The sequence below is a fragment of the Chiloscyllium plagiosum genome, unplaced genomic scaffold (genome assembly GCF_037043375.1).
Source record: "Chiloscyllium plagiosum isolate Xiang-an unplaced genomic scaffold, Cpla_swu_hap1 HiC_scaffold_26, whole genome shotgun sequence".
NCBI classification, from domain to species: domain Eukaryota; kingdom Metazoa; phylum Chordata; class Chondrichthyes; order Orectolobiformes; family Hemiscylliidae; genus Chiloscyllium; species Chiloscyllium plagiosum.
In genome coordinates this window covers 38708673-38736497 of record NW_028270164.1, presented here as the reverse complement: position 1 = coordinate 38736497, position 27825 = coordinate 38708673, and the positions used below count along the sequence as shown (strand labels likewise).

General features: G+C 38.9%; 1 protein-coding gene and 1 long non-coding RNA gene across 6 annotated transcripts in view; one reads left to right on the top strand and one right to left on the bottom strand.

The window, feature by feature from the left end:
• Positions 1 to 7856: 7856 nt before the first annotated feature.
• On the bottom strand, positions 7857 to 20056 carry LOC148145135 (uncharacterized). Its single transcript, XR_015750947.1, has 3 exons — positions 19954 to 20056; positions 14816 to 15017; positions 7857 to 9452 (listed from the first exon to the last, which is right to left on the bottom strand). It is a non-coding gene; the product is annotated as an uncharacterized LOC148145135 (long non-coding RNA).
• Positions 20057 to 20858: 802 nt separating this feature from the next.
• Positions 20859 to 27825, top strand: part of LOC122563241 (protein phosphatase 1 regulatory subunit 12B-like) — a 288710-nt gene continuing 281743 nt past the window's right edge. For 3 of the 5 annotated variants that reach the window (XM_043716857.2, XM_087973633.1, XM_043716856.2), the window contains exon 1: positions 25967 to 26233. In XM_043716857.2, coding sequence (XP_043572792.2) covers positions 25982 to 26233 — 252 coding nt within the window. In that variant the 5' untranslated portion in view covers positions 25967 to 25981. Of the gene's footprint in view, positions 21320 to 25966; positions 26234 to 27825 lie in introns of those variants that run through there. The other 2 variants (XM_087973634.1, XM_087973635.1) reach the window with 2 other exon arrangements.

Here is a 27825-nt window from a genome sequence, read left to right as displayed (position 1 = left end):
TTTCTGAAGATGATGTGAATATGCACCTCTCACTTCTCTTCTCCCCTTCCCCAGCACATGAATCATGTTTCGAAGAATGGTGATGATTACGGACAAATAAATATTTGGTGGAGTGGGAAGATTGTCCAAAATATTAATGCCAACCTGAAGGAGCATGGAAGAATCTAGCAGAAATATTACATTGAACCTGGGAGAGTTTGGAGTCCATCCTTTCCACTACAGAAGGTTTGGCCAATCCATTTGGACACATGTAAACCCAAACAAGGCACAGCAAGAGATTGCCAATATGCTCAATACAAGCTGGAATAGCAGCACCTCATTTTCTGCATAGGCATTTTACAGCCTCTAGGACTAAATATTGAGTTCCACAACTTCAGAGCATAACTGCGGACTTTCATTTTTTTTACAGCACTCCAACCCCACCTGCCCTGACCATATCTTGTTTTCTTCAGTAAAGCAGACTCATTTTATTCTTTTCATATCTTCATTTGTACCTATTTTACATCTCTATTTCTCCTTCATTACCAAAAGCACTGCCTTTGTCTTTTGCTCCAAGTACACTCAGTATCTATTCCACTCATTCCTTCTCCTCCTCCATCATTAGCATAAAAATACTAATTTTCATGCCCTTTTCAGATTTGAAGAAGAGCCATATTAAACTTGAAATGTTGACTTTGTTTTTCCCTCTACAGATGCTGCCAGACTTGCTGAGTTTCTCCAGCACTTCCTATTTTATTTAAGAGCTAATGCATGGCCTACAGCAACTATACATTCCTTCAATGTGCAAAACTCAAAGAAAGGTCAGTCAAGTGTTGCTGAGAAAGTTAAAGATTGCATAAGTTTAAAGAAACCATTCATAAAGTGGACAGAAACAGAAATAAATATGAAGACTGGAATGATTTTACAATATGGCAAAGGAAGACCAAGAAATTGATATGGGAAGGAAGAATAGAACACAAATGCAATCTAGCAAAAAATAGGACAATGGACTGTAAAAGCTTCTACTGGTGCATAAGAAAGAAACATTTGGTAAAACAAATATGGGTCCATTGCAGGCAGAGTCAGAAGAATTTATAATGGGGAAAAAAATAAATGGCTAAAATATCAGTCTCTGCCTGTTTTCTTTGAGGAAAATACACAAGAGATCTCCTGAATTAGATGTCCAAATGAATTGGGAGAATGTGAGTTGAAAGAAATTAGGATTAGTAAGAAGGTTTTACTGGAGCAATTATTGGGGCTAAAAATTGATAAGTACCTAGAACCAGATATTCCATATCTCACATTGTTAAGGAGGTAACTATAAGACCATTGATGCACAGATAGTCAATTCCAAAATTACACTGTTTCTGGAATAACTCTTGCACATTGGAAGCATATAAATATCAGCCCACTATTTATAAAAGGAGCAAGGTAAAAACAAGGAATTTAAGACCAGTCAGTCTTATCAAAAGTGGGAAAAATGCAAGAGCCTATCACAAAGCTTGCAATAAATGGACACACGAATAAAAATGATATGATTGGGCCATAGTCAATATGAATTTGCAATGGAAAAACATGTTTGACAAAGTTACTTAACTCTTTGAAGATGCTACTAATAAAATTGATAAATTGGAATTGATGGATATAAAATATTTGGATTTTCAAGAAGTTGGGTTTGTAAAATTAAAAATCTTGGGTTTAAAAATTTTAAATCAACTGTCATTGATCAAGGATTAACTAACTGTTAGAAAAAGGTGAGTAGAAATAAATGGGTAATTTTCATAGTGGCTGGCTGTGATTATTTGTGTATCACAAGGTTCAGTACTTGGGCTCCAGCTATACACAATGATTTGGATGTGCAGACCAAATATAATATTTCTAAATTTGCAGATTCTACAAAACTAAGCAGAAAAGTGTGCTGTGAGGAAGTTGTAAAATATTTTCAGGAGGATTCAGAGAGTTTATTGATTGGACAGGAATATGACATATGGAATATAATGCGGAAAACTGTGATGCTACCTTTGATAGAAAGAATAAAATTTTGAGCATTTCTTAAATGGTAAGAGATTGGAAAGTGTAGGTTTGCAAAGAAACCTGGGTGTCCTTTCAATAAGTCACTGAGGGTTAAAATAAAGGTGTCAGGAACGTTTATGAAATACTAACTTTTATTCACAAATGATTTGAATGCAGAGATAGTGAAGTCTTGCTTTAATTGTATAAAGTCTTGCTTTGTTAGACCCCACTAAGAGTATTATGTCCAGTTTTGGTCTCTTCATCTTAGGAAAGATACTCTTGCCTTAAAGATACAATGGCGGTTCCCCAGACTTGTTCCGGGATGACAGGACTGTCCTATGAAGGGAAATTATGCAGCTTGGCCTACATTCTCCAGAGTTTTGAAGAACGAGAGATGTGCTCTTTGTGATCTATGAAATACTTAAAGGAATAGACAGAGTTGAGGATTGCAGAGTTTAAAACCAAGGAACACAATTTTAAAATAAGGATGATGCTTATAAGGACTGAGATAGAAGAATCTATTTTACTCAGAGGGTTGTCAATTCCCTGTCACAGACGTCTATGGAAGCTCAATCTTTGAATATGTTTAAAGTAGAGGTTGATTAAGTTGACAAAGGGTTATGGGAATAATGTGGGTGAAAGGCATCAGTGTTCAACCAGCCAGGATTGTATTAAAGGATGTAGCAGGTTCAATGGGCTGAATGGTCTATTCCTGTTCATATGTTGATGTACCTGTTTACAGCCACCATGGCCAGGCCCAGGAGCAGGTCCATAAAAGGATCCTCTGATCTGCCTATCCCAGCCATCCAAGGCGACCAGAGATTATGAAGTGCAACAAGAGATTTAAGTGCAGTATCTTTAATTTTAAAAATTAAATAGGGACTGTATATAAAAGCTTTCAAAATAAACAGAAAAATAGATTCCTCTAATCCGCAAACATTACCTATGGCCTTACCTGGCATCCAGTGAATCAGCTATATGGGGCTGCTACATAAAATACTCTCTATTCCAGGTCCTCAATGGAAAAAGAGAGCAACCCCTTATGGAGAGCGCTCTATCCTCCACTTTGTACTGGTTCTAAGGGCTGTTTTGTTAACTTTGGTAAATTATAACCACCAGTAGTCTTAACAAGTAAAGTCACTTGCCTTAACAACAAAATATAGTATATTGCATAATAGCAATATGTACAATTTACATTGGATTGATATGTACAATTACTTAGACAATCAAGAGGCCAAGATGATGTGTCTGACCTCATTAGGATCGCAAGCGAGGCTCGCAATTCACCATCCATAACTGTATGCATTCATTAGATTGGATGGAGCTTAATGCAGTTCCCAATATTAGCACATTCAGAGCCATTAAGTTATATAACAAGGCCCATCTGCAATGTCTCCCACTAAAATTCAATATTCTTACACCATTCAAGCTTCAGCTGATGGAATAGCACTGCATAGAAGCATTAGGACAGACAATAACACATGGGAGACAGACCATAAGAAAATATGCAAAGTGATAATTGACTTTTGTCTGAAATATGACAGTGTGACCTGTGCTCAGTATGATAGGACCAACAATCATGAGTTGAGATTTACCTGAACATCAAGTCTACAAATGGCTGGTTTATGCTACTTCTTTGCCAAGTCACTTTTACCCATTTCTCCGTTCCCCTCTATCAATGGTTGATGTCATATTAACTATGAATCCATAGATTTTTTTTTCTCTAGATAACAACATTTCACAATAAAAAGCAACGAAATTGATATTTGGTTGTTGAAACATGACCTATCCTCTCAAACTACCTTAGCATTAGAATCTCTATTTCAAGATGACTCTGTTCCATTCTGTCATAATTTGAATGGAACAGTGGGCTATATAGTATTTGGGCTCTACATATTTATGTATCAGTCAGTGGAAACCATAGCCAGACTTCCGGTAGATATTCTTGTTCCCCCATGAGTCACAATCAAATAATTGTGGTATAGAGGACAGTTGCAATATGAAAGAATGTGACATTCCCAGAGTATTACATTTACTGATGTGTATAATGAGAACACAAACGTTAATGATGCGATGTATACAATGGTCAGTAGTCACAAGCTGTTCAGATGCTGGGAAGAGGATGGATAAATTGTACTGGAAAGCTGTAATAGCAACTTCAGTATTATGAATTACATCATGTAAGTAAAAGAGTATGCTGGACGCCAACAATCAGAAAGTAGTGACTGTTAGGTAAAGCAGTGCTATGACCAGAAATCAGACAATGTTCCCCAACTTGTTGCAATCTCATATTGCAAACTCTCAGATGAGGAGCTGGGGTGAACTGGCTTGCCTTTTTTATTCACTCATTCCCTCGGTTGGTTGCAACAAAGTTCATTTAAAAGAGAAGTTTTCCTAGACTTTAATGAATTTATTTTTTAAAAGGAGCCAGTTTAAGCAGGCTTGCTTGAATTAACAGAAAGAGCAAGTTCGTTAACTACAAAGTGTGTGAACAATTAGTATTGCAACACATATATACAGAGATTAGGGATGAGTCTAAAAATGTAAAGGTTTGAAAAAATAAGATGAGACCCTGAATTATTCACGTAGATTGGACAGTTGAATATTGCAGCTGTTGCAATGGAAGTTTCCAAAGAAAATGTGTTTGCAGTTTGGGATGTAATCTCCAGGGGTGGCTTGCTGTTGAGCAGAGGCTTCTCTGCCACTCATTAACTTTGTGGTCACAAGAGACCACAGTCCAGGCTGTTTAAATTTTGTTTGATAATTTTGGTGTTACATTCCATCAGTCTCTCTCCACTCATTGAATTTTGAAAAATACATTTCAGAATTACAAGTTAAAAATATCCATGGATTGTTAGGGTTCTGATTCATTGTTAGAATCTGAAAAGGTAAAGATGCAAAATACTCAGTAAGGGCAGAATCCAAAAACAAAATACTCAGTAAGGCCAGGATCCAAGATCAATCCCTGGTGTCAGCTCAGACCACTTGTTTTTGTGTTTGAGTGTTGCTTACAGATTAAGGGAATGCAGTGGCATATTGGCATATGACTATTAATCCAGTGACGCAGACTAATGCTGATGGGGATACAGGTTCTATGATTGTTTTGAGATTACTAGAATGGATTCTTTTCTATTCAGAAAAACCATGGGGTTTCTGCTGGGGATTGGAATAGCCACATTCACGTCAGCAATGATGTGTTACACTTTTCGGGAAGTCTGTTGTTCGGTAAGATTTTTTCTACTATCATATTTCTTGCAGAAACAGTCAAAAGTGTCCTCCTGGCAAACAAACCTAATACTTATTTGGTGACTTGATATTCTGACAATTGTTTTCTCACAAGGTAATTGTGTAGGATCTGACAGCATAGGAATAAATGATATAGCTCCAGGTAAATTTGTCTCACTGGTGGAGCTTGCGTGTGAATCTTCTTCAATGAGACAGCATAACTCAGTCATTGCCCCATCTTTTGAATTGTAGGCAATGAAAGGAGCTATCTATAAACTTATGCAGGCAGTTGTATTTCAGGCTAAAAAATCCAAATCCTACATTGACAATGAATGGGCAGCGAACACAAGCTAGAATTTCAGTTTATTGTCTTTTGTGGACATAATGTACTCTTCCTCTTTCAAATTTAGAATTATCATTAGAAATTCTGTTCTGAAAATATTTCTTGCTGCTCATGAGCTAACAGCTGTCAACAAAATTGGTGAGAAAAGATGGCTCAAAAATAGTCTTTAAATGCAAACAAACACACCAGACAAAAGCAACAATGAACACATCAAGGACAGTACATAAATAGATATCAAAAATATAAAATAAATCAAAGATTTTGATTCAATAATTGTCAAATATTAATTTCAGAAGGAAAGTCTGAAAAGCCACATTAGCTAATCCCATGCAAAATGCATCAGCAGCACAACAAGTGGAATTATGGGTGTAACCTTACCATTTTTTGCTAAATAAAGTAAATGACATTCACTGTGAGGCCAAAGAAGTTTGTTCATAGAATCATTGAATCCCTTCAGCATGGAAACAGGCCATTTGGCACAAAAAATCCACACCAACCCTCCAAAGAGTACCCCATCCAGACCAATTCCCTCAACCTATTATTTGACATTTTCCCTAACAAATGCACCTAACCTACACATGCCTGAACACTATGGGCAATTTAGCATGGCCAATTCACCTAACCTGCACATCTTTGGATTGTGGGAGGAAACCAGAGCACCCGGAGCAAACCCACGCAGACACAGGGAGAATGTGTAAACTCCACACAGGCAGTCACCTGAGGCTGGAATCAAACCCAGGTCCCTGCCACTGTGAGGCAGCAGTGCGAACCACTGAGCCACCATGTTCAGGGTATTTTACCAAACTTACTGTTTTAATTGCCATTTGAACCTTTGCCGTAAGAACCACACTTTATTTTCACCCCATCTTACCATGCACATTTCATAGAGGAACTTGCCAATCCTCCACGAGATCCTCCAAAACACCAATCTCCCCTGAGGCTAAGCCATGTTTACCATCCTGCTGCCCCCTCCAGGAGCACAGCCATCTGCAACTGTGCTGCTGGACTGTGTTGGGCATCAGGAGAGAAAGCAGAGCAGGAGAAACTAGCACCACATTTCTCAGAGAGGGACCTGACAATCCTTGAGCATGGGGTAGTAGAAGGGAGAGGAATCCTTTTCCCAGAAGATGAACAAAGGAGCATATGCCACTTTACCACAGCGGCCTGGTCAGAGATTGCCAACCAGATCAGTTCCATCTCCAGGCTGAGGACAACTGGGCAACAGAACAGGAAGAAGGTCAATTATCCTCCCATACTCATCTGTGCCACTGTACCTGCCTCCCACCGATGCCTAAGCACTGACACTCCCTTTGTTGTTGTGCAACATCCTCTCTTGCTCGCTCTCATTATCCACTCCCATCTCCCAAATCAATAATCCCGCGTGTCCTCTGTGTTGCCTCCTCACTCCCTGGGAACACCTTGACACCATTCCTCCTCCTCAGCCAGCACTAATTATACTAAGAAGTCACCTGCAATAGCTGAACTTTGTATTATCCTGTGTTCCCACCCTTTTCTCACCTATATGACCCAAAATACCATTAATCTACCTATAGTACATGGACTGCAGTGATTCAAGAAAGCAGCTCACCAGCACCTTCTTAAAGGCAATTAGGGATGGGCAGTAAATATGAGCCCAGTCAACAATATCTGCTTACTGAGAGTGAATAAAAGAAAAATAACAGCATTAGTTTCCACAGATAAGTTGATGATATACAGTTCTATCTCTCCTCTATTTTTTTTGAGCCCTACATCAGCTCTAAAGAGTTTGACTGCTTATCTGGCCTCCATTATTGCATGGCCAGAAATTACTCCAATAAAACATTGCAAAGACAGAAGCGAGCATATTTGGTCCATACCACAACTTTGTTCTCTTATCACCCCTCTCCTTGGCATCTGTCAGAAACCAAGAGGAGGCTGTTTGCCACCTCTTCATCACACCTGAACTCACAATAAGTTTCCAACCACATATCTACATCATTGCTTAGACTGCATTATTTCCACCTTGGTAATATCACTCAGCTTGGCTCTTGTCTCCTCATCTGTTTAGCTGAACTCTCATCACACTTTTGCTACATCTGGACTTGGTTATACTAACATAATCCTGTTCTGCCTCCTAGGTATTACCCAAAAAAGTTAGGAAAATCATTGGAAACTTGCTGTGAAAAATATTAACCTTGGTTGGAGAAGCACAGATTAATGAATGACAGTGTGCAAAGATTTGTTATGGGAAGGTTCTGCCTACTAATTTGATCGAATGCTTAAGCCAGTTGCAAGTGTTTTGATGAAAGTAGCACATTTGATATAATGGATAAAGCTTCTAACAAGGTTTTTTGACAAGTTCCAAAAATGCAGACTGGGAAGAAAAGCAAAAGCCTGTAAGATACAGGGGAAAGTGACAAATTGTATCCAAAATTGGCTCTGGCAGAATGCAAAGAATAATTGTAGCAGGGTGTTATTGTGGCTGGGAACATATATTACCATTAATAGGAAGCATCATGTGAAAAACACTAAGTGCAAATCACTGACAACTTGCAAGAGGGAGTCTAAATTTGATTGTGCTTTATTTCAGCTGATTACACAACAATTTCTCATAAATGCATTTTAGCAGATGGAAAGAATGGGATTTGCAGTAAGTTAGTTTGTGCAAAAATCAAAATAAAGTTGATATTGATGTCCACACAGGAAGATTCAATAAGAACTGATAATGATTTAAGTTGTGTAAATAAGCTGCAAATAAATATTACATATTATTGGAGACTTAGCGAACCAGGGGTTGGATGGCATGCTAGTACAAACTAAAGAACATTTACTAACTATTTACAATAGTTCCGCTAAAGGCAAGGAAACCAGGATTTTACTAGAACCTTCTTTACTCAGATTTCAGATCATATGACTCACTGATAATTTTGTTTTATTCACTCATGGGATGTTGATGTCACTGGCTGGGCCAGCATTGATTGCCCATCCCTAATTACCCTTGAGAAGGTGGAGAGCAGCCTTTTGAACCCATGGCGGAGCACTTAGTAAGAAGGTCTGTGAAGTTGAACACTTTATTTATTTTTCTGCCTTTAGATTCTACGTTTTGGTTTATTTTTCGGTGTTTTAAGATGGTGCCGGAGAGTGTTGACATTATACAACACTTTTCACTGTATTTTGTAACCAAACACACATGACAATAAATAAATCAAATCAAATCAAATCAAATACAGAGGGACCGTGGGTCCAAGTCCATAGTTCTCTGAAAATGACAACTAAGTGGCTAAGCGGATAAAGAAGGAAGACGGCATACTTGTCTTCATTGATGGGAGCATAAAAGTTGGCAAGTCATGTTGCAATTGTATGAAACTTTGGTCAGGCCACATTTGGTGTACTTTACGCAGTTCTGGTCACTACACTATAAAAAGGATGCGAAGGCTTTGGAGAGGGTTCAGAAGAGGTTTACGAGGATATTGCCTGGATTGGAGTGTATTAGCTATAAGTAGAAGTTGGACAATCTTGGATTGTTTTCACTAGAACATTGGAGGCTGAGGGGGGCTTTGATAGAAGTATATAAAATTATGAAGGACATGGATAGGGTTGATAGCCAAAGTCGCTTTTGCAGGGTGAAATGTCAAATATTTGGGGAAGTAGGTTTAATGTGAGAGGAGGAACATTTAAAGGAGAAAGTTTAAAGTAGGCCTGTTCCTGTGCTGTACTGTACTATATTCCATGTTCACACTCATAAATTTGAAAACATCTATCAGTCTTCTTCTCTCCTAGGAGAACAGTTTCAATTTCTTCAATACAACCTCATAAATGAAATTTCTCAATCCTGGAGGCATTCTTGTGTTCTGTGTACTGTCTTCAATGAGTTAGCATCCTGGCGGGCACAGAACTCTGCACAATACTCCAGCTGAGGTCGAACAAGAGAATATACTTTTTAGATCATGATATTGTTTTGTTAGCATTGGTCTCCCTAAATTCAGATCATATCTGGCTAACATCCTGGTGTAACTCTACAGATTTCCCTACATTTTCTAAGTCGTAGGTGTTCTGGTTGTCCTTCTAAGTATTAAAAATAAATTGTCCCAGTAATCCAATATTAGCTAGTCAAGTTGTAGGAGGCTCACTGTCCCACTTCACTCTTACTGTCCTTGTTATCCACCACTAACCTTTTCACTTGACGTAAGTTCACCTTTTTATTTTCCTCCTTCCCACAATATCGCTTTAAATTGTTCACGTGACATAACTGATTCTTCTTCCTGTGGTCAGGGTATGATATCAGATAAGTCACTTGATTAATGCTCCCAACTGCCTTGTATGGACGACTGAATTTTGCTTTCAGAGGGTTTCCTTGCAAAGGTAATAATAGATATTTTGAGTATGTTTGTTTGCCCATTCTTTCATCTTTGCCTGTGAAGTTTATAATGGCTCATGTGCAACTTTGCATGTTCTGGTTAATCTCTCTATTAACACATGCAATTCAATATTAATGATTCATCTTTTTGCTTTAAGAATTTCTTAATCAGTTTGAAAGGTCCTCTTATCTCATAACTATTGATCAAATTGAATAGGCTAAATCCAGTTGATTCATTTTGTGAACGTCGGGTAGCAAAACATATTGTCTCTATTAAATTGCCCCAATTCCTTGGGTGATAATGACAATCGCCTCAATCATTGTTTTGAGAGATTAATGGTAACTTTCCAAACTCCTTGTGTTCAGTAATGGTAATCATCAACAATTATTGTTGTAGGCATTTTTCTGGAGTGTATTCTGCATTTGCTGGAATCTCATATGGACAGTTTGCAGATCACACATCACCATTTTCACATTCTTTAAATCTCATGAGCAATTTAGGAGTCTTAGACAAATGAGGACTGGATACCATGCTAGTGCAACTGATGAAGGTTTGTTAACTGAAGGTTTATCTGCAGTAGTGAGTAGAGTGGGTTCTTTCTTAATGATATGTCTTTTGAGGTATGTCTCTTGAATAAACTTAAAATATAAGCCATAACTATTAATTTAACCTGGGGCAGTGTCTTGTAGAGGAATAAGACGGTGTTATTTTCTGGGTCTGTAGATTATGAAGGAGCAAAAAATGGCCTTTAGTAGAGTGATATGCACTTCTTGTCAGATGTGGGTGTTTAAAGAGAGTTTAAGGGTTACTGCGGATTATGTCTGCAATAAATGCTGTTGGTTTTGAATCTTATCAGATCTAATGGATCGGTTGGAGAGACAGTTAGAAGCAATGAGGAATTTGTAACAGCAACAGTATGTGATGGATAGCAGTTATAGGAAGGGGGGAAAGTCTCATATACAGTCACATTGATGGTTAACTCCAGGAAAGGTAAGAGAGGTAGGGAGCTAGTGCAGGAGCCTTCTGTGGCTATACCCATTTCAAACAGGTATGCTGTTTTGGAAAATATAGGGGGTGATGGATTCTCAGGGAAGCACAGCACGAACAGCCAAGTTTCTGGTATTGAGACTGGCTCTAACGCAACGAGGGGTACATCGGATTCCAAGAGATCAATTGTGTTAGGGGATTCTGTAGTCAGAGGTACAGACAGACGTTTCTGTGCCCAGCAGCGAAAAATCAGAATGGTGTGTTGCTTCCCTGGTACCAGGATCAAGGATGTCCCTGAGAGGGTGCAGAATGTTCTGAAGGGGGAAAGGGGCCAGCAAGAGGTCCTTGTCCACAGTGGAACTAATGACATAGGAAGGGAAAAGGTTAAGATTCTGAAGAGAGAGTACAGAGAGTTATGCGGGAATTGAAAAAGGAGGTCCTCAAGAGTAGTAATAGCTGGATTACTCTCGGCGCTATGAGCTAGTGAGAGCAGGAATAGGAGGATAGAGCAGATGAATGCATGGCTGAGGAGCTGGTGTATGGGAGAAGGATTCACATTTCTGGACCATTGGAATCTCTTTTGGGGTAGAAGTGACCTGTACAAGAAGGACGGATTGCACCTAAATTGGAAGGGGACTAATATACTGGCAGGGAGATTTGCTAGAGCTGCTCGGGAAGATTTAAACTAGTAAGGTGGGGGCGGTGGGATACATGGAGATAGAGAGAAAAGAGATCAATCTGAGACTGGTACAGTTGAAAACAGAAGCGAGTCAAACAGTCAGGCAGGCAGGGACAAGGTAGGACTAATAAATTAAACTGCATTTATTTCAATGCAAGGGGCCTAACAGGGAAGGCAGATAAACTCAGGGATGATAGAAAGGGAGGCAAAAGAGGAGGGGGAGTGGCATTTTTGATAAGGGATAGCATTACAGCTGTGCTGAGGGAGGATATTCCTAGGAATACATCCAGGGAAGTTATTTGGGTGGAACTGAGAAATAAGAAAGGGATGATCACCTTATTGGGATTGTATTATAGACCCCCTAATAGTCAGAGGGAAATTGAGAAATAAACTTGTAAGGAGATCTCAGCTATCTGTAAAAATAATAGGGTGGTTATGGTATGGGGATTTTAATTTTCTGAACATAGACTTGGATGGCCATAGTGTTAAGTGTTTACATGGAGAGGAATTTGCTAAGTGTGTACAAGTGTACTTTAGTAAGGCGTTCGACAAGGTTCCCCATGGGAGACTGATTAGCAAGGTTAGATCTCATGGAATACAGGGAGAACTAGCCATTTGGATACAGAACTGGCTCAAGGGTAGAAGACAGAGGGTGGTGGTGGAGGGTTGTTTTTCTGAATGGAGGCCTATGACCAGTGGAGTGCCACAAGGATTGGTGCTGGGACCTCTACTTTTTGTCATTTTCAGAAATGATTTGGATGCGAGCATAAGAGATACAATTAGTAAGTTTGCAGATGACATCAAAATTGGAGGTGTAGTGGACAGCGAAGACAGTTACCTCAGATTACAACAGGATCTGGACCAGATGGGCTAATGGGTTGATAAGTGGCAGGTGGAGTTTAATTCAGATAAATGCGAGGTGCTGCATATTGGGAAAACAAATCTTATCAGGACTTATACACTAAGTCCTAGGGAGTGTTGCTGAACAAAGAGACCTTAGAGTGCAGGTTCATAGCTCCTTGAAAGTGTAGTCGCAGGTAGTTAGGATAGTGAAGAAGGCGTTTGGTATGCTTTCCTTTATTGGTCAGAGTATTGAGTACTGAAGTTGGGAGGACATGTTGCAGCTGTACAGGACATTGGTTCGGCCACTTTTGGAGTATTGCTCTTCTAAGAAAATAGGAGTATACTTAAGAGGGAAATCAGGAGGGCAAAACGGCGACATGAGATAGCTTTGGCAAATAGAATTAAGGAGAATCCAAAGGGTTTTTACAAATACATTAAGGACAAAAGGGTAACTAGGGAGAGAACTGGGTCCCTCAAAGATAGGCAAGGCGGCCTTTGTGTGGAGCCACAGAAAATGGGGGAGATACCAAACGAGTATTTTGCATCAGTATTTACTGTGGAAAAGGATATGGAAGATAGAGAAAGTAGCTAAATAGATGGTGACACCTTGCAAAATGTCCATATTACAGAGGAGAAGTGCTGGATGTCTTGAAACGCATAAAGGTGGATAAATCCCCAGAACCTGATCAGGTATACCCGGGAACTCTGTGGGAAGCTCGAGAAGTGATTGCTGGGCCACTTGCTGAGATATTTGTACAATTGATAGTCACAAGTGAGGTGCCGGAAGACTGGAGGTTGGCTAATGTGCAGCCACTATTTAAGAAGGGTAGTAAGGACAAGCCGGGGAACTATAGACCAGTGAGCCTGACATCGGTGGTGGGCAAGTTGTTGGAGGGAATTCTGAGGGACAGGATGTACATGTATTTGGAAAGGCAAGAACTGATTTGGGATAGTCAACATGGCTCTGTGCTTGGGAAATCATGTCTTACAAACTTGATTGAGTTTTTTGAAGAAGTAACAAAGAGGATTGATGAGGGCAGAGAAGTAGATGTGATCTATATGGACTTCAGTAAGGTGCTTGACATGGTTCCCCAAGGGAGACTGATTAGCAAGGTTAGATCTCACGGAATAAAGGGAGAACTAGCCATTTGGATACAGAACTGGCTCAAAGGTAGAAGACAGAGGGTGGTGGTGGAGGCTTGTTTTTCAGATTGGAGGCCTGTGACCAGTGGAATGCCACAAGGATTGGTGCTGGGTCCTCTACTTTTTGTCATTTACATAAATGATTTGGATGCAAGCATAAGAGGTACAGTTAGTAAGTTTGCAGATGACACCAAAATTGGAGGTGTAGTGGACAGCAAAGAAGGATACCTCAGATTACAACAGGATCTTGTTCAGATGGGCCAATGGGCCGAGAAATGGCAGATGGAGTTTAATTCAGCTAAATGCAAGGTACTCATTTTTGGAAAGCAAATCTTAGCAGGACTTTTACACTTAATGGTAAGGTCCTAGAGAGTGTTGCTGAGCAAAAAGACCTTGGAGAACAGGTTCATTGCTCCCTGAAAGTGGAGTCGCAGGTAGATAAGATAATGAAGAAGGCGTTTGATATGCTTTCTTTTATTGAGCAGAGTATTGAGTACAGGAGTTGGGAGGTCATGTTGCGGCTGTACAGGACATTGGTTAGGCTACTGTTGGAGTATTGCATCCAATTCTGGTCTCCTTCCTATTGGAAAGATGTTGTGAAACTTGAAAGGCTTCAGAAAATATTTACAAGGATGTTGCCTGGGTTGGAGGATTTGAGCTATGTGGAGAGGCTGAACAGGCTGGGGCTGTTTTCCCTGGAGCATCAGAGGCTGAGGGGTGACCTTATAGAGGTTTACAAAATTATGAGTGGCATAGATAGGATAAATAGACAAAGTCTTTTCCCTAGGGTGGGGGAATTCAGAACTAGAGGGCATAGGTTTAGGGTGAGAGAGGAAAGATATAAAAGAGATCTAAGGGGCAATTTTTTCAGACAGAAGGTGGTGCGTGTATGGAATGAGCTGCCAAAGGAAGTGGTGGAGGCTGGTACAATTGTAATATTTAAAAGGCATTTGGATGGGTATATGAATAGGAAAGGTTTGGAGGGATATGTGCCGGGTGCTGGCAGGTGGGACTAGATTGGGTTGAGATATCTGGTCAGCATGGATGAAGGGTCGAAGGGTCTGTTTCCATGCTGTACATCTCTATGACTCTATGACTCTATAATTATTTACTCTAGGTACAGAGATGTGCCACAGCAGGACTTCACTTGAAATTTCTTCACTTAGATCCCAGTTCCATGTAATCTGACAGCATTTAACATTCAAAGATGATGTAATCTCGTTATTGTCAAACAGCTATTATACAATGGTTACGTGAATTCACTACCTTTGAAATCCCACAATATGGTAATGACTACCTCCAGGAACCTTCATTCTCCTAATCTCCAACTTGTTGAGATCCTAACTGTAATCTCATTTTCTTGCCTTCCTCTTCAATCTATTCCATGGTTATGTTTGGGATGATATTGTAGCATGTAGTATCCAACACTTAAGTTCGATGTACCAGTTACCTTGGGTCACAACCAGATCTGGAAAGAGACACAAAAATGTTTTTCAAGATGACTGTGTTCTGTGACACTTGCAGCTCCAAAATCTTCAATGCTGTGCACTTTCTAGCTGCTTTCTTTCCCTCATATGTGCCTTGAGCAAAATTAGGAGGATAGTGAAGTCTTCTTGCAAGTAATCTGATCCCTCTTTATGATTTGGAGGTGCCGGTGTTGGACTGGGTTGGACAAAGTTAAAAATCATACAACACCTGTTTATAGTCCAAAAAATTTATTTGGAGGCTCTAACATTTGGAGCGCTGCTTCTTCATCAGTTGGTTATCAACCACCTGATGAAGAAGCAGCGCCTCGAATGCTAGTGCCTCCAAATAAACCTGTTAGACTATAACCTGGTGCTGTGTGATTTTTAACTTGATCCCTCTTGATTTGCTTGAATAATTCTATACCTGTTGTATTATATATCACAGTTTGCATGACTGTATACCTTAATGAGATATGATCGTGATAACATCACTGTATGATAACATGTGACCTGAGAGTATAAAGTTCTCCAAATCCATCTTAATTTGTCACTTGAAGGATGACACACTTATTGAAGCATGCTACTCTTTGTAACCAAAAGCTTAATGTTAGACATGGATGTGCCATGGATTCAATATTTGTATACATTACAGTTAATTGCAATAAATGTTTGATTTCAATTCCACAAGACCCATGCCCTAGTTTTTTTATCTTGCAAGGAATAATCTAAGCACTGCCACATTAGGTAAAGATAGTCTGCTGAAGACACCATGGTTAGAATTGCTAGCTGTCTATAAAATAACTGCGGTTCTCAGTAGCAAAGATATAGAAACCTAATTGAACATAGTCAATTGTAAGAAGATCCTGTTTGTGTATGATATACAAAGAAAGAAATATAACATAGCTGGAAATATAAATAATAAAGTTACATATTAGAGTAGAATTAAAAATAAATTTTAAGAACAAATGGGATGAGTTTTAAAACTGTCAGACACACTGAAAAGAACTATCATTATTATTCTTGCAAGCTGTCCCAGAAAGACAGGTCTATTTTGAAAAGAAAAAGTTGATCAAAAGTAAGTAATCATATTCCTCAAAACCGATTCATTGTAAATGCAAGCACAAATAAAATTGAAAGTTGGCCACATTATATGAGATTAGCACAATCCAGTGAAAACTCATACATGTGGGTTAGCATCCTATAATGGTAATAAAACATTTACATGGGGCTTCCATAAAGGCAAACAGTGCAAGAATGGAAATATTGTTCCAGGAAAAATAAATCAATGACATTATTAGGCAAATGAAAATGAATGAAGTGTCATGGACTATTTATGAGACAGTAAATCAATGGGAATATAGTTGCACTGTTAGCAAGTCAATAGCATTACATTCCCTGTGAACTAGTTCTTTGCAAATCAGTATTTGGTATATTTTTTGAGGAGATGATGGCATAGTTGTGTTGCCAGTGGACTAAAAATCAAAGACACAGGTAATTTTCTGGGAACCTGGGTTTAAATGCCACCACAATAAATGGTGGAATTTGAATTTAATTAAATTCTGAAATTAAAAGTAAACTGATGACTACAGATTCAAGTAGTCAGGTCACCACCATCTTCTGAAAAACAACTAAGGATAGACAATAAATCTGGCCCAGCCAGCAAACCACACATCCAATGAATGGGTGAAACTACATGGGTCCTTTAACTTTCCTTTAATGTTAAATTCATCACCATTTGCCTCTATCCACTGTAAATTGTGCTCAGAAGACATCTACTAAGTATATTATCTTTAACTTCTACAGTTCAAAGATCTGAAATTATTTCTAAACAAAGGAGTGTCTTCATCAGACCAAATGGTTTATTCACCGACAATCAATGAATGACATTTTTTCAACAGTTTTATAAGTGTGGTGCAGGCAAAATAAAATATAATAGTTAGAAAACTGAATGTTGGGTAGCTTAATACAATTTTGTATTTGCATGATCATGCATCTTTTTTCTTCTTTATCTTCTTAAACTTTAAACATATAACAGAAAAAATAATCATCTTAAATATATGCTTATTTCAGGACAGGAGAAAGTGAGGACTGCAAACGCTGGGGATCAGAGTCAAGTGTGTGATGCTGGAAAAGCACAGCAGGTCAGGCAGCATTCAAGGAGCAGGAGAATTGACATTTCGGGCATACGTCCTTCATCCTGACCTCTTTCCTGATGAAGGGCTTATGCCCGAAACATCGATTCTCCTGTTCCTTGGATGCAGTCTTACCGGCTGTGCTTTTTAAGCACCACACTCACTTATTTCAAGACAGTTTCATTTAGACATATCTGGCACAAATTATATGTACAATCTCCATTAGTTCTTCTCCTTTGCACTATTTAAAACATTGCTAGAATTATTTTTAAATGTAAATGTGAAAGATGTGTTATTGATATATATGATGGTTAGAAAATTGCATTCAGTGTAAATCATTCGTACTAAACCCTCCAAGTTTGTTTACCATGTTTCTTTTAACAGTTAATTGTATGTTAAGTATATCAAATTAGTCATGATTATTCCAGTGATAATGTACCAACATTACCTTGAATCATAACTAGATTCAAATTTTGGCTATGTTTCCTACACATGTAAGCTCATTATGATTTTTTTTTAATGTGGAACCTACCGTCAAAGGTACTTGAGGCATTTGACACAACTGCATTGGTTAGTAGTAAAAGCAAGCATTAACTAGGATTGGTGCCAAGGCCATTGGCAAAGACACTTTATACAGTAGCAGAAAGGCTGGTAGCATGTATATTATCTGATAAAATTTATGACCATTTAAAAAACAAACAATACTAAATAGATTTTAAGACAATGGTGAGGAGTATAAACTTATTTTCTAAAAATGTTCCTTGAATCAAAGTTTCTGCAGCTTTTGACACAATCAGCCTAGTTAAAAGGATTGAGGTCTCACTTTCTGAATAGAAAGTTCCCAATTTTGGCTGTCCATAACAGGAAGGTAGGAAAATGACAAAAGACAGATGTTACATGCTGCTCCACAGGGAGGGAGGTCAAACTACCAGATAAGTCACAGCAGATTATTTGTATGTCCTGATTGTGAAATTACTTTTTTTCTCTTGTTCAGATACAGAAGACGAAGAAATCAAATAGCACATCTTTGTTACTTTCTAACTAATTTAACATCTTCATGTAATTGAAATAGGAATCAGGAGCAAATCTCTCTGCTGATTGGAGTTGTACCTAGGACAAAGGAAGATGGTGTTGCGGTTGGAGATCATTCTTCTCAGCCCCCGTCTGCAGGAGTTCCTCAGGGTAGTATCCTAGGCCCAACCACCTTCAGTTCCTTCATCAAGGACTTTCTCTCCATCATAAGGTCAGAAGTGTAGATGTTTGCAGATGATTGCACAATGTTCAGCACCATTCAACTTCTGAAATAATCAGTGACCATATTCAGCAAGACCTGCGTAATACTTTGCAGCCCACCAACTTGATACATGCCACAATGTAGTTTAGTTGAACCATGGTGTTGATTGAGAGTCCCAGTGGAATGCATTGGTTGACATGGAAAGGTTAATCCTATAGTACTTCAAATTAAACTGTGTCAGTACAGTGAGAAATCACAGGAAACAGAGGAGGCAATGGCCTAATGGTATTATCTAGGAAATGCTATTGCTACATTGCTGATTCACATAAGGCAGTTATGCACATAAAGCATGATCAGTGTGTGGATTTTTTTTTGAATTCGTTCATGGGATGAGGGCATCGCTGACTTGCCCATTTTTTTTATTGTCCATCCCTAACTGCAGGTAAGAGTCAACCACTTTATTGTGCATCTGAAGTCACATGTAGGCTAGACCAAGTAAGGATAATAGTTTCCTTCCCTAAAGGACATTTATGAACCACTTGATTCATGGTCATTATTAGACTCTTACAGATTATTAGTGAATTCAAATTCCACCATCTGCCAAGGCAGGATTCAAATCCGGGTCCCCAGAACATTCCCTGGGTCTCTGGATTAACAGTCCAGTGATAACCCCACTTGGCCATTGCCTGCCCTGTTTCCCAGTCAAGGAGTGAAATCAAAACTCCAGGACTGTTTTCATCAAAAAAAGAGCTGGAGAACACAATATGTTTTCCTGGGTCAACAAGTTGAATGGAAGACCATTATCATAATTCCTTTGATTTTTCCTGAGCGACTTGCCTGTTGAAAACATGCATTTATGAATTTTTCATAATCAGCCCTGTGTTTTGGCTAACGAATGTTGATTTTATTTTGGGAATTCACAACGACACGCTTTTCTTAATAAAGCATGGTTAATTGCAAAACAAAACATAAAGTTGGATTAGTTAAAAATAAACAGAAAAAAAATTAACTTGAACGTTATTTAATTCTCCTCCATTAGTTTATTCCGCCGATGCTATTAAGATCATTTATTATTTCTCTCCTGCTTTAATTGAGTCCCTGTTTTTGAGGATGGCAGCTAAGACACGTTTTGCGACCAAGTTTGTGCTTGAGCGACAGCCACAAGGGACAGATAGCAACACTACCTGCGTTTATCGCTTTTCTTTCAACATTCGGCGCGGAGCCTTTGAACAATTCATTTCAAAGTAGTGACTGAGTGGAGTGTCGCGGCTGTACCAGAGCCTAATGCTTTGTGATGAGGAACGGTTCTGTTCAATTATAAATTCTCCAAATTATTAAACGCCAATCGCCAACAATCTCATTGAAGATTTGACATAGGACAGTTATTGGATCTGACAGTGTAATGAACTGAATTATTACAGTTGCAGTGGCAAATGTCCTGAAAGTTTTGGATTCCCTATATGGATTCACCAGAGCAAATTCACAAACAGAAGGTTGGGAGCTACCGTCCAGAAAGTGAATCGTTCATAACAGCATTAGCGAACATTTTTAGGGCAGTGGTAGTGTCCCTACCTTTGAGCCAAGAGGCCTGAATTCAAGACTCACTTCCCGCAGAGCTGTGCATTAATGTATCTGAACGGGCTCTCAGTAAATATCTTATCCAACAACTTATTTTAGTTCAGCACCCTAGGGTTCACAATATAATTAAACCTTCATCAAATGACTAGTGAATGTAACTTGCACAGAGTACAGAAATATCACTCCTTATCACTGTAAATGATAAACTATCAGTGTACTAAAATTATATGCACTCTCAGCTGCCATGCTGAAGTTCCGGCATCGGCTACAGAAACGCGGCAAGAGATCAGTGTTGTTAGAAATTAAATGGGGGCCGCACAGTTCTAGGACTCTTCCCAAATTTAAAATATGTGTAAATATAATTTTGTACAAGTCAGAAATGCGTTCGGTTTGGATAGAGTCAAACTCCAATGTTTATTTGTTTCTTCATATCCTACCGTACAGAACCAAACTGCTTCAGTGATTATATATGTATTTTTATGAATCAAGTACATTTTTTAAAAAATAGTGTCGTTAGCAATGTGTGCTGCATCATATGCGCATACAGAATAAACAAATAATGAGAACAGAACAAAAATATCCCAATCATATATTTGCTAAAGAGCCCCTCTGTTATTGACTGGGAGAAAAGTGCCGCTGCTAGCCTTCTCCTCCACTGAACAGATGTAATTTAAAAACAAGCTGTCGACATTTTAAAAAGAAAACAAAAATCATGTACTGAAATTGAGTTACAACACATAGTGAAAACGTTTCATTCAACTCAGTGCCTAAACTGTCTTCAATTTGGGAACATTCGCTTGTGTGACTGACTCCCCTGGGATCAATGGTTACGCTGAACACTTTGCAATTGTTGTTCTTTAATGGTACAATGGACTTTTGTCTGAGCCAAAATTGGCCCAATTCTGAAACTTTTTAAATAAAAATCTATCGAAATATTTAATGGCGGATTTGGAATCTATGACAGCGGGTGACATTGTAAATGTCTTTAGGATTCTAAATGAATGTTCATTTCCGTATTTCAGCAAGTTTCCACAAGATGGCACGCCAAGGTTATTTCTCCCTTGTGCTGAACGATTTACAAGAAGGATACGGGCAGCTTCCTGAATTCTGACAGGGGTCACCTTTTTGAAAAATGACCCTCAACGCTGATCTCAGGGTGCCTTTATAAACCTGGCGTTTCTACGTAGACGAATGAGAGCGTTCAGGCAGTATGCTGCAGGCATTTCACTGTCACTTTGAAAACAGCTGCTGGGTCTCTAGGCGTCAGGAGACTGAACAGCGCTCGCTGAGCTGTAGCAATGGGAAGAAAATTCACTGTGGGGCTACGCGGCATTTTGAACTTACTCCGTACTGTTACTAAGTATTGCTCAAATCTTAAATATCAATTTAGATTATGCGAATGTTGATTAAACAGGTCCTGCTTTCAGCTTTTAACCCTCAAACTTCTCAAACGTTGTCTGTTCCTCTTGGTAATTGTCTCCAAACCACACATTGACAAAGATTGTTTGCAGGTGTTCGATTGTTATTTTCATTTCATGTACAGTACTGAATTTTATCATTGAGGTCTTAGGTAAATAGAATCAAACTTTCATTGATTAGTTAATGTGTAAGTCAAACAAGAGCGCGTTGATCCTTAACAAGATCTGTCTACCGTGATAATGATAAAGCAAAGTCAGTCACTTTGAGACACCTGCACACTTAAAAGCAAAACTGGGCATTCCCCGCTTTGAATATTTTGGTGCTGATCCCACACTTGAATTTAAAAACTGAAATTGCTTGACAGTAATTTATTTAAAGGTGAATATGGCAAATCGATCTGTTCAACATGAAAATACAGGAAACAAACATGAGAATCAAACTGGGTGTCGGGATGGCATAACCAAAGTAGCATGAAACTACAGCTTTCATTTAGATCATGGGATCAAAAACGTTTCTGAAGGACACGTTCTGCTTTGTAAACTGGAAACTTTATTCTTTCAGTCGGCAAGTGAGACTAGGTCCGATTGGGATGTCTAGTCGGCGCGGACAGTTGGACCGATGGGTTTGTTTCCATGCTGTATCACTCTATGTCTGCAGTTCCAGGCATTAAAGCAAAACGATACATGCGAAATTAAAAGGTTAGAGTTGGTCGAAAATCCAATCAAGTCACCAAATGTTGGAATGACAATTGCACACTGAAAGAGGTAGTTCGTGCTGCACAGTGAGTAACCTGAGCATGTAGTTTCAGGTTCAAATCCTGTCCTAGAACCTAATGGCCACAGAAAGTGCATTCATAACATGGTCAAAAATATTCCTTTGTCAACTTATCATTTTTGGCAAGCAGTAAGGGTGAGAGAGTTTTCTAATCAATTTGAAATGCTGCATCACCGAACTTTGCCATGATAAAAGAGTCCCGGAGCATGTTGTTGCTACATCTCCTTCACAGTTTGAAGGCCCTACAAGACAAACATCAAAAGACTTGGAATTGTTTTCTCCTACTGAGGTTATTGTTGCGATGTTCAGAAATGCCCTCTCCATTCGATATAGCTTCAAAAATTGATCGAATGCGCATGTTTCAAGGATGTGAACACGACAGCAGTCTGCTGATTCTCCTGTCACAGTCATGAAACTTAAATCCCTACATGGTAATGAATGTGGTGCAGTATGTCATGTGTATACCATGTGAATCTTGTTACCAACTTTAGAAATAATCAGAATCCACAGAGAGGTGATGGGATCCCTTATATCACAGATCTCCAATGACATTTGGGTGGTGGCTAACATATTTGTAGAATGGATAGCTGATCGTTTGCTATTTAAAAAGGTTGCTACTCCTTCATTTATCATTTGAACATTTGTTTCAATGTGTGCTTATGTTGCATTTCACTATTATTGATTTATAATATTAAAATAATAACCCAGACTTTTTTCTTTAAAAAGTCTGTTATTATTTTAATATTATTAATCAATTTAAAAAGTCAAAAAATAAACAATTAGATCACAAATTAGAAAATTCAATTTTATCACTACCAAAGCTGAGTGCTGATGCAGTAAATTACTTTTAGACTCCTATTATATTCCTGAGAAATTTGTAGTATAAACGTAATGCTACTTAATCTGGAGATAATTTATTCTGATGATTAACTTTGTAACATTCTCTTAACTCCCTTGGCAGGATAAAGGCGCATTGTTTTAGTTTGTAATTTCACTTCAGTTTGACAACATCAGTGACCATTTAATAAATATTGATGTTTTGGAATGTAATATTATTTAAATAGAATCATATAGCACGGAAACAGGCACATTGGTTCAACCAGTCCATGCTGACCAATTTTCCCAAACTAAACTAATCCCACTTGTCTGCATTTGGCCCATATCCCTTTAGACCTTTCCTATTCATGTACCTATCTGAATGCCTTTTAAACATTGTAACTGCATCTACCACTTCGTCTGGCAGTTCATTCCACTTACGAACCATCCTCTGTGAGAAAAATATGCCCCTCCAGACGCTTTTAAATTTTTCTCCTCTCACCTTAAAATATGTCCCCTAGTTTTCAACTCAGTCACCCTAGGAAAAAAAGACCTTTGCTATTCACCTTATCTATACCCCTTATAAATTTATAAACCTCTATAAGGTCACCCTTCAACTTCTTATGCTTCGGTGAAAAAGGTCTCAATCTATCCAGCCTCTCCTTATACCTCAAACTCTCCAGACCTGGCAACATCCTGGTAAACCTTTTCAGAATCCTCTCCAGTTTAATAATATCCTTCCAATAGAAGGGTGACCAGAGTTGGTACACAGTACTCCAAAAGTGGCCTCACCAACATCCTGCACAACCACAAAAAGATGTCTCAGCTCCTATACTCAATAGTCTGAGCAATGCTGGCAAGTGTGCTATACACCTTCTTAATCGTTTTGTCTACCTGTGGCACAACTTTCAAAGAACTATGTATCTACTCTGATAATTACTTAGGTATGTTTGATTATTTGGAACGCTTAATTCATTTCTCCATCTTTTGCCAGGTAACTGCATTATATGCAAAAAATTGTGATGCAAGGGCTTAGTACTGTACAATTTTAATAATTTATTCATTTTTGGAATGTGGGCATCACTGGCTGGCCAGTATTTATTGCCTATCCCTAGTTGCCCTTGAGAAAGTGACAGTGAGCTGCTTTCTTGAATGTAAGGTAGTTAGATAAGTGTACATGTTAGTGGGCTTGGTTTCAGAAAGGCTTCAAAAATTACTTTGTACTCTATTGAACACATGATTCAAAATAGAATTACATAAGTGCATGTAATCCAGGTGAGAATCCCTTTTGATTTGTCAAATAAAATATTTCTCCTGTGTTTGATAAAGGCATTTGGTTAATCTGGCAAGCTTTGGTTCAAAAATATTTTGCACTTATGTAGAGTAATTTTTTTTGGGACACACAGACAGATTTGTCAAAGTAATTATTCAGGTAAAACAGATGCATGTGTTTGCAATAGCTGACCAGAGGAAGCTGTTTAGTGGCCAGACATACACAGCAATAAGTTGATATCATGAATAAACTTATGGACAGACATCTACATTAGAGCATCAACCAATTAAACATGCATCAATTGAGTCTCCTCAGTGGATCAATTTCTTACGTTTTGAGGGTTTAATTCATTATACATATCAGCAATTTCCATTTATGATGTAAATGTTTTGGAATTTTGAAGTAAGAGAAGTGAAACTTGAACAAATGGCAAGTCATACACAAATAAATTAATGTTAATGAGTTCTTTTAGGAAATACTTTTTTAAGTGTCACTAGTTTAAGATGCTGATAATCTTGCATCCATGATTATAAATTAAATATTTTATTACATTCTGAAATATTTTGGATCACCTAATTTGATTTTTAAATTTTGAGCGAATTTATCAGAAATCTGAAATAAATTCAGAAAGGGCTGGAGAAACTCAGCAAGTCTGGTAGTGTCTGTAGAGTGAAAAACTGAGTTGATCTTTTGATTTTTCTTCAGAATTTGATGTTTTTTTGATGGTAGTATGCAAACTGACAAAACGCTATATTTCATTTGTAGATCATTTTTGAAGAACCAATGTTGATTTTTTGATTTTGTTCACAGATTAAAATTTTCACATTTCAAAATCCAGTATCAGTTTCTGAACTTGCATAAATTTCCAATCTAATATTGTATTTGGTTAGGGCCTTTACATAATATTTTAATTGCATATGCCCATTCAAGTCAAAATGCACCTTGAGTTTTATTAAATTCCCTCTAGACTTCTGTTGTATCAATTGTATAACCACATTAATTGTCTGTAACTTGCAGTGCCTTCTTGAAATGTTCTTTTATACAAATGTGGGTGATGTGATGATAAAATTGAGGGCCATGTATGCCTTTGTAAACAGCTTCAGCATTATACATCAAAATTGTCTCTTTCTTTTAGATAAACACTTACATAAATAATGAGACTTTTAAAAAAAATGAATTTATTTATTTTGCTGCTCGATTTCTAATGTTGCTAACCACAGAAAAACTGTGAAAAATCAAGTAGATTGTTAAAAGTTATATTGACAGAACTGTAAATTCAGAAGCGAAAAAATATATGTCAAATTGGTAGCTCAAGACTTAAAATAAATGATAGATAAATAAAACAGGTTTATTTATAACAGTGGCTGGTGCTGCACGCATGATGGATGTACCTTTCACTGCACACCTGCGCATCTGCTTCATTCGCAACCTCCTCCTCTACACCAGATGGCACTGTGCTCGGCGTCGAATCTCTGGCGAGTTTTAATCTATGTAAACAATGCATCCGAACCTGATCGGCGACAGGTGACTGATCGACATGCGCATTATCCAATAACCGATGGAGGAGGCAGTAATCCCCGCTGTGACGGGCTCTCAGCATGTGGGTGGTGTCCAATGACCGCGGGGGAGGGGCGGGTTCTGCGCGCGCCGGGTTGGCTGGACCGGCGGCGGCGGCGGCGGCCGTTTGTTGTTTTTGGGGGGGGGGCGGGGTGTTGTTTGGGGAGTGAGTGCGGTGGGAAGATGGCGGATGATCGGAAGCGGGCGGACAACGCGAAACATCGGCGGGGGGAGCAGCTTAAGCGATGGCTGGGTTCCGAGACCGACCTGGAGCCGCCCGTCTTCAAGAAGAAGAAGACCCGAGTCAAGTTCGACGACGGTGCCGTGTTCCTGGCCGCCTGCTCGAGCGGTGATACCGAGGAGGTGAAGCGGCTGCTGGACCGCGGGGCTGATATCAACTACGCCAATGTGGATGGGCTGACGGCGCTGCACCAGGTACGGCCGGCACGACTGGCCTGGCCTGGCCTGAATGTATAGGGTTGTCCTCCATCTCCCCTTCTGCACAGCAGACATTCGGTGCGGCAGGAGACCCCATTGACCCGCCCTTCATTCAGGCAACTGCTGTGCCATTGCCAGTGCGATCAATGTGGTTATGGTTTGTTTGCATTCCCTGTTGTTGCAGGTGGTCCAGGGCTTTCTCCAAGCGCATTGGTGCTGCAAGGGCTGAGGTTTCCCTTCTATCTCCGTTCACTGAAATTAATTGCAGTTGATGTTACGAATTTTGTCTCCAGTGATCTCATTCACCAGTATCTGACCTCCTCATTTCCCGATTCTTTCCCTCTGTCCCCTTTTGTGAGCCGATGGCAAAAGTAAGGATACAACGTTATCCCGCAGCCAAACATACGCTTAAGATATTAGGATCACCAGTGACGGTTCCTACATAGAGTGCAGTACCTTTTACACAAGGAAACGTCCTTCTGCGTTATGATGTGTTTGATATCGGGCTTTTAAATGTTAGAGCTGCAGTTAACAAAAGTCCCATTTTACAGACTTGTCTATTTAAGGACACTTAATTTGGATATGAATTAATTTATTTCGCCACGTGCTGTTTTTGATGTACCAAACATAAGCAAACTTGGAATTCAAAGTATTTTCAGTCAAAAGAAAGTGAACAAACACTACGTTCCTATACTAATTTAGTGACTATGTTTTAACATGGTAGTTTGGCAGGTATTTTGAGACAAGATTAGAGTGGTGCTGGAAAATCGATGTTTCGGCCAAAAGCACTTCAAGATTTCCTGATGAAGGGCTCCTGCCCGAAACGTCGATCTTCCTGCTTCTCGGATGCTGCCTGACCTGCTGTGCTTTTCCAGCACCACTCTAATCTTGTCTCTGATCTCCAGCATCTGCAGTCCTCACTTTCGCCTAGATATTTTATAAGTCAAGTACTCTATTGGCTACAGGAGTTACGTAGCTTGAAAAGCAGTGCAGGGGGAAAATTGTTTTTAATCAATGATTCTAGTTGCTTGTGCATTTAAAATCACAACTCTACTTCAGTTGCCTTGGCTCCCAAGTTTTAGTGTTCCTTCTAGCTCTTTGCTTGTCTACCTGACTGCCTGTTATTAAAACACTTCTTAAAACCTATTTCTCTCCATATCTGTGAATATTGACTTGAATGTCATTATGTGGTACTGTCATGCTTTTTTTATAATAGTCTTGTAAAGCATCTCAATGTTTAATTTTGTTAAAGGTGCTAAATATTGAATTGTTGGTATTTTCATTCTGTTATCATGTCATAACTATCTCTTTAAAATGTTGTCATATGGTTTAAAACCAAGCAGTTAAGTTTATCAGCTGTAATAATGGTTCGTGACCTTAAGGGAAAATTGTTTGTCCTGATGAGAAGTAGGAGATCTGCTGCCAAGATTTAGTAATGTAAGAATCATAGCCTAAATATGCAGTGAGAGCATGTGGGAAGATCCTTAGTGATGCACTTTGCTGCACTGTAATGAGTTGTCATCAGATTCATTTAAATACTAATACAGGCTAATATTATTCAGTTTTTGTTTATTTGTATTTGGGGCATG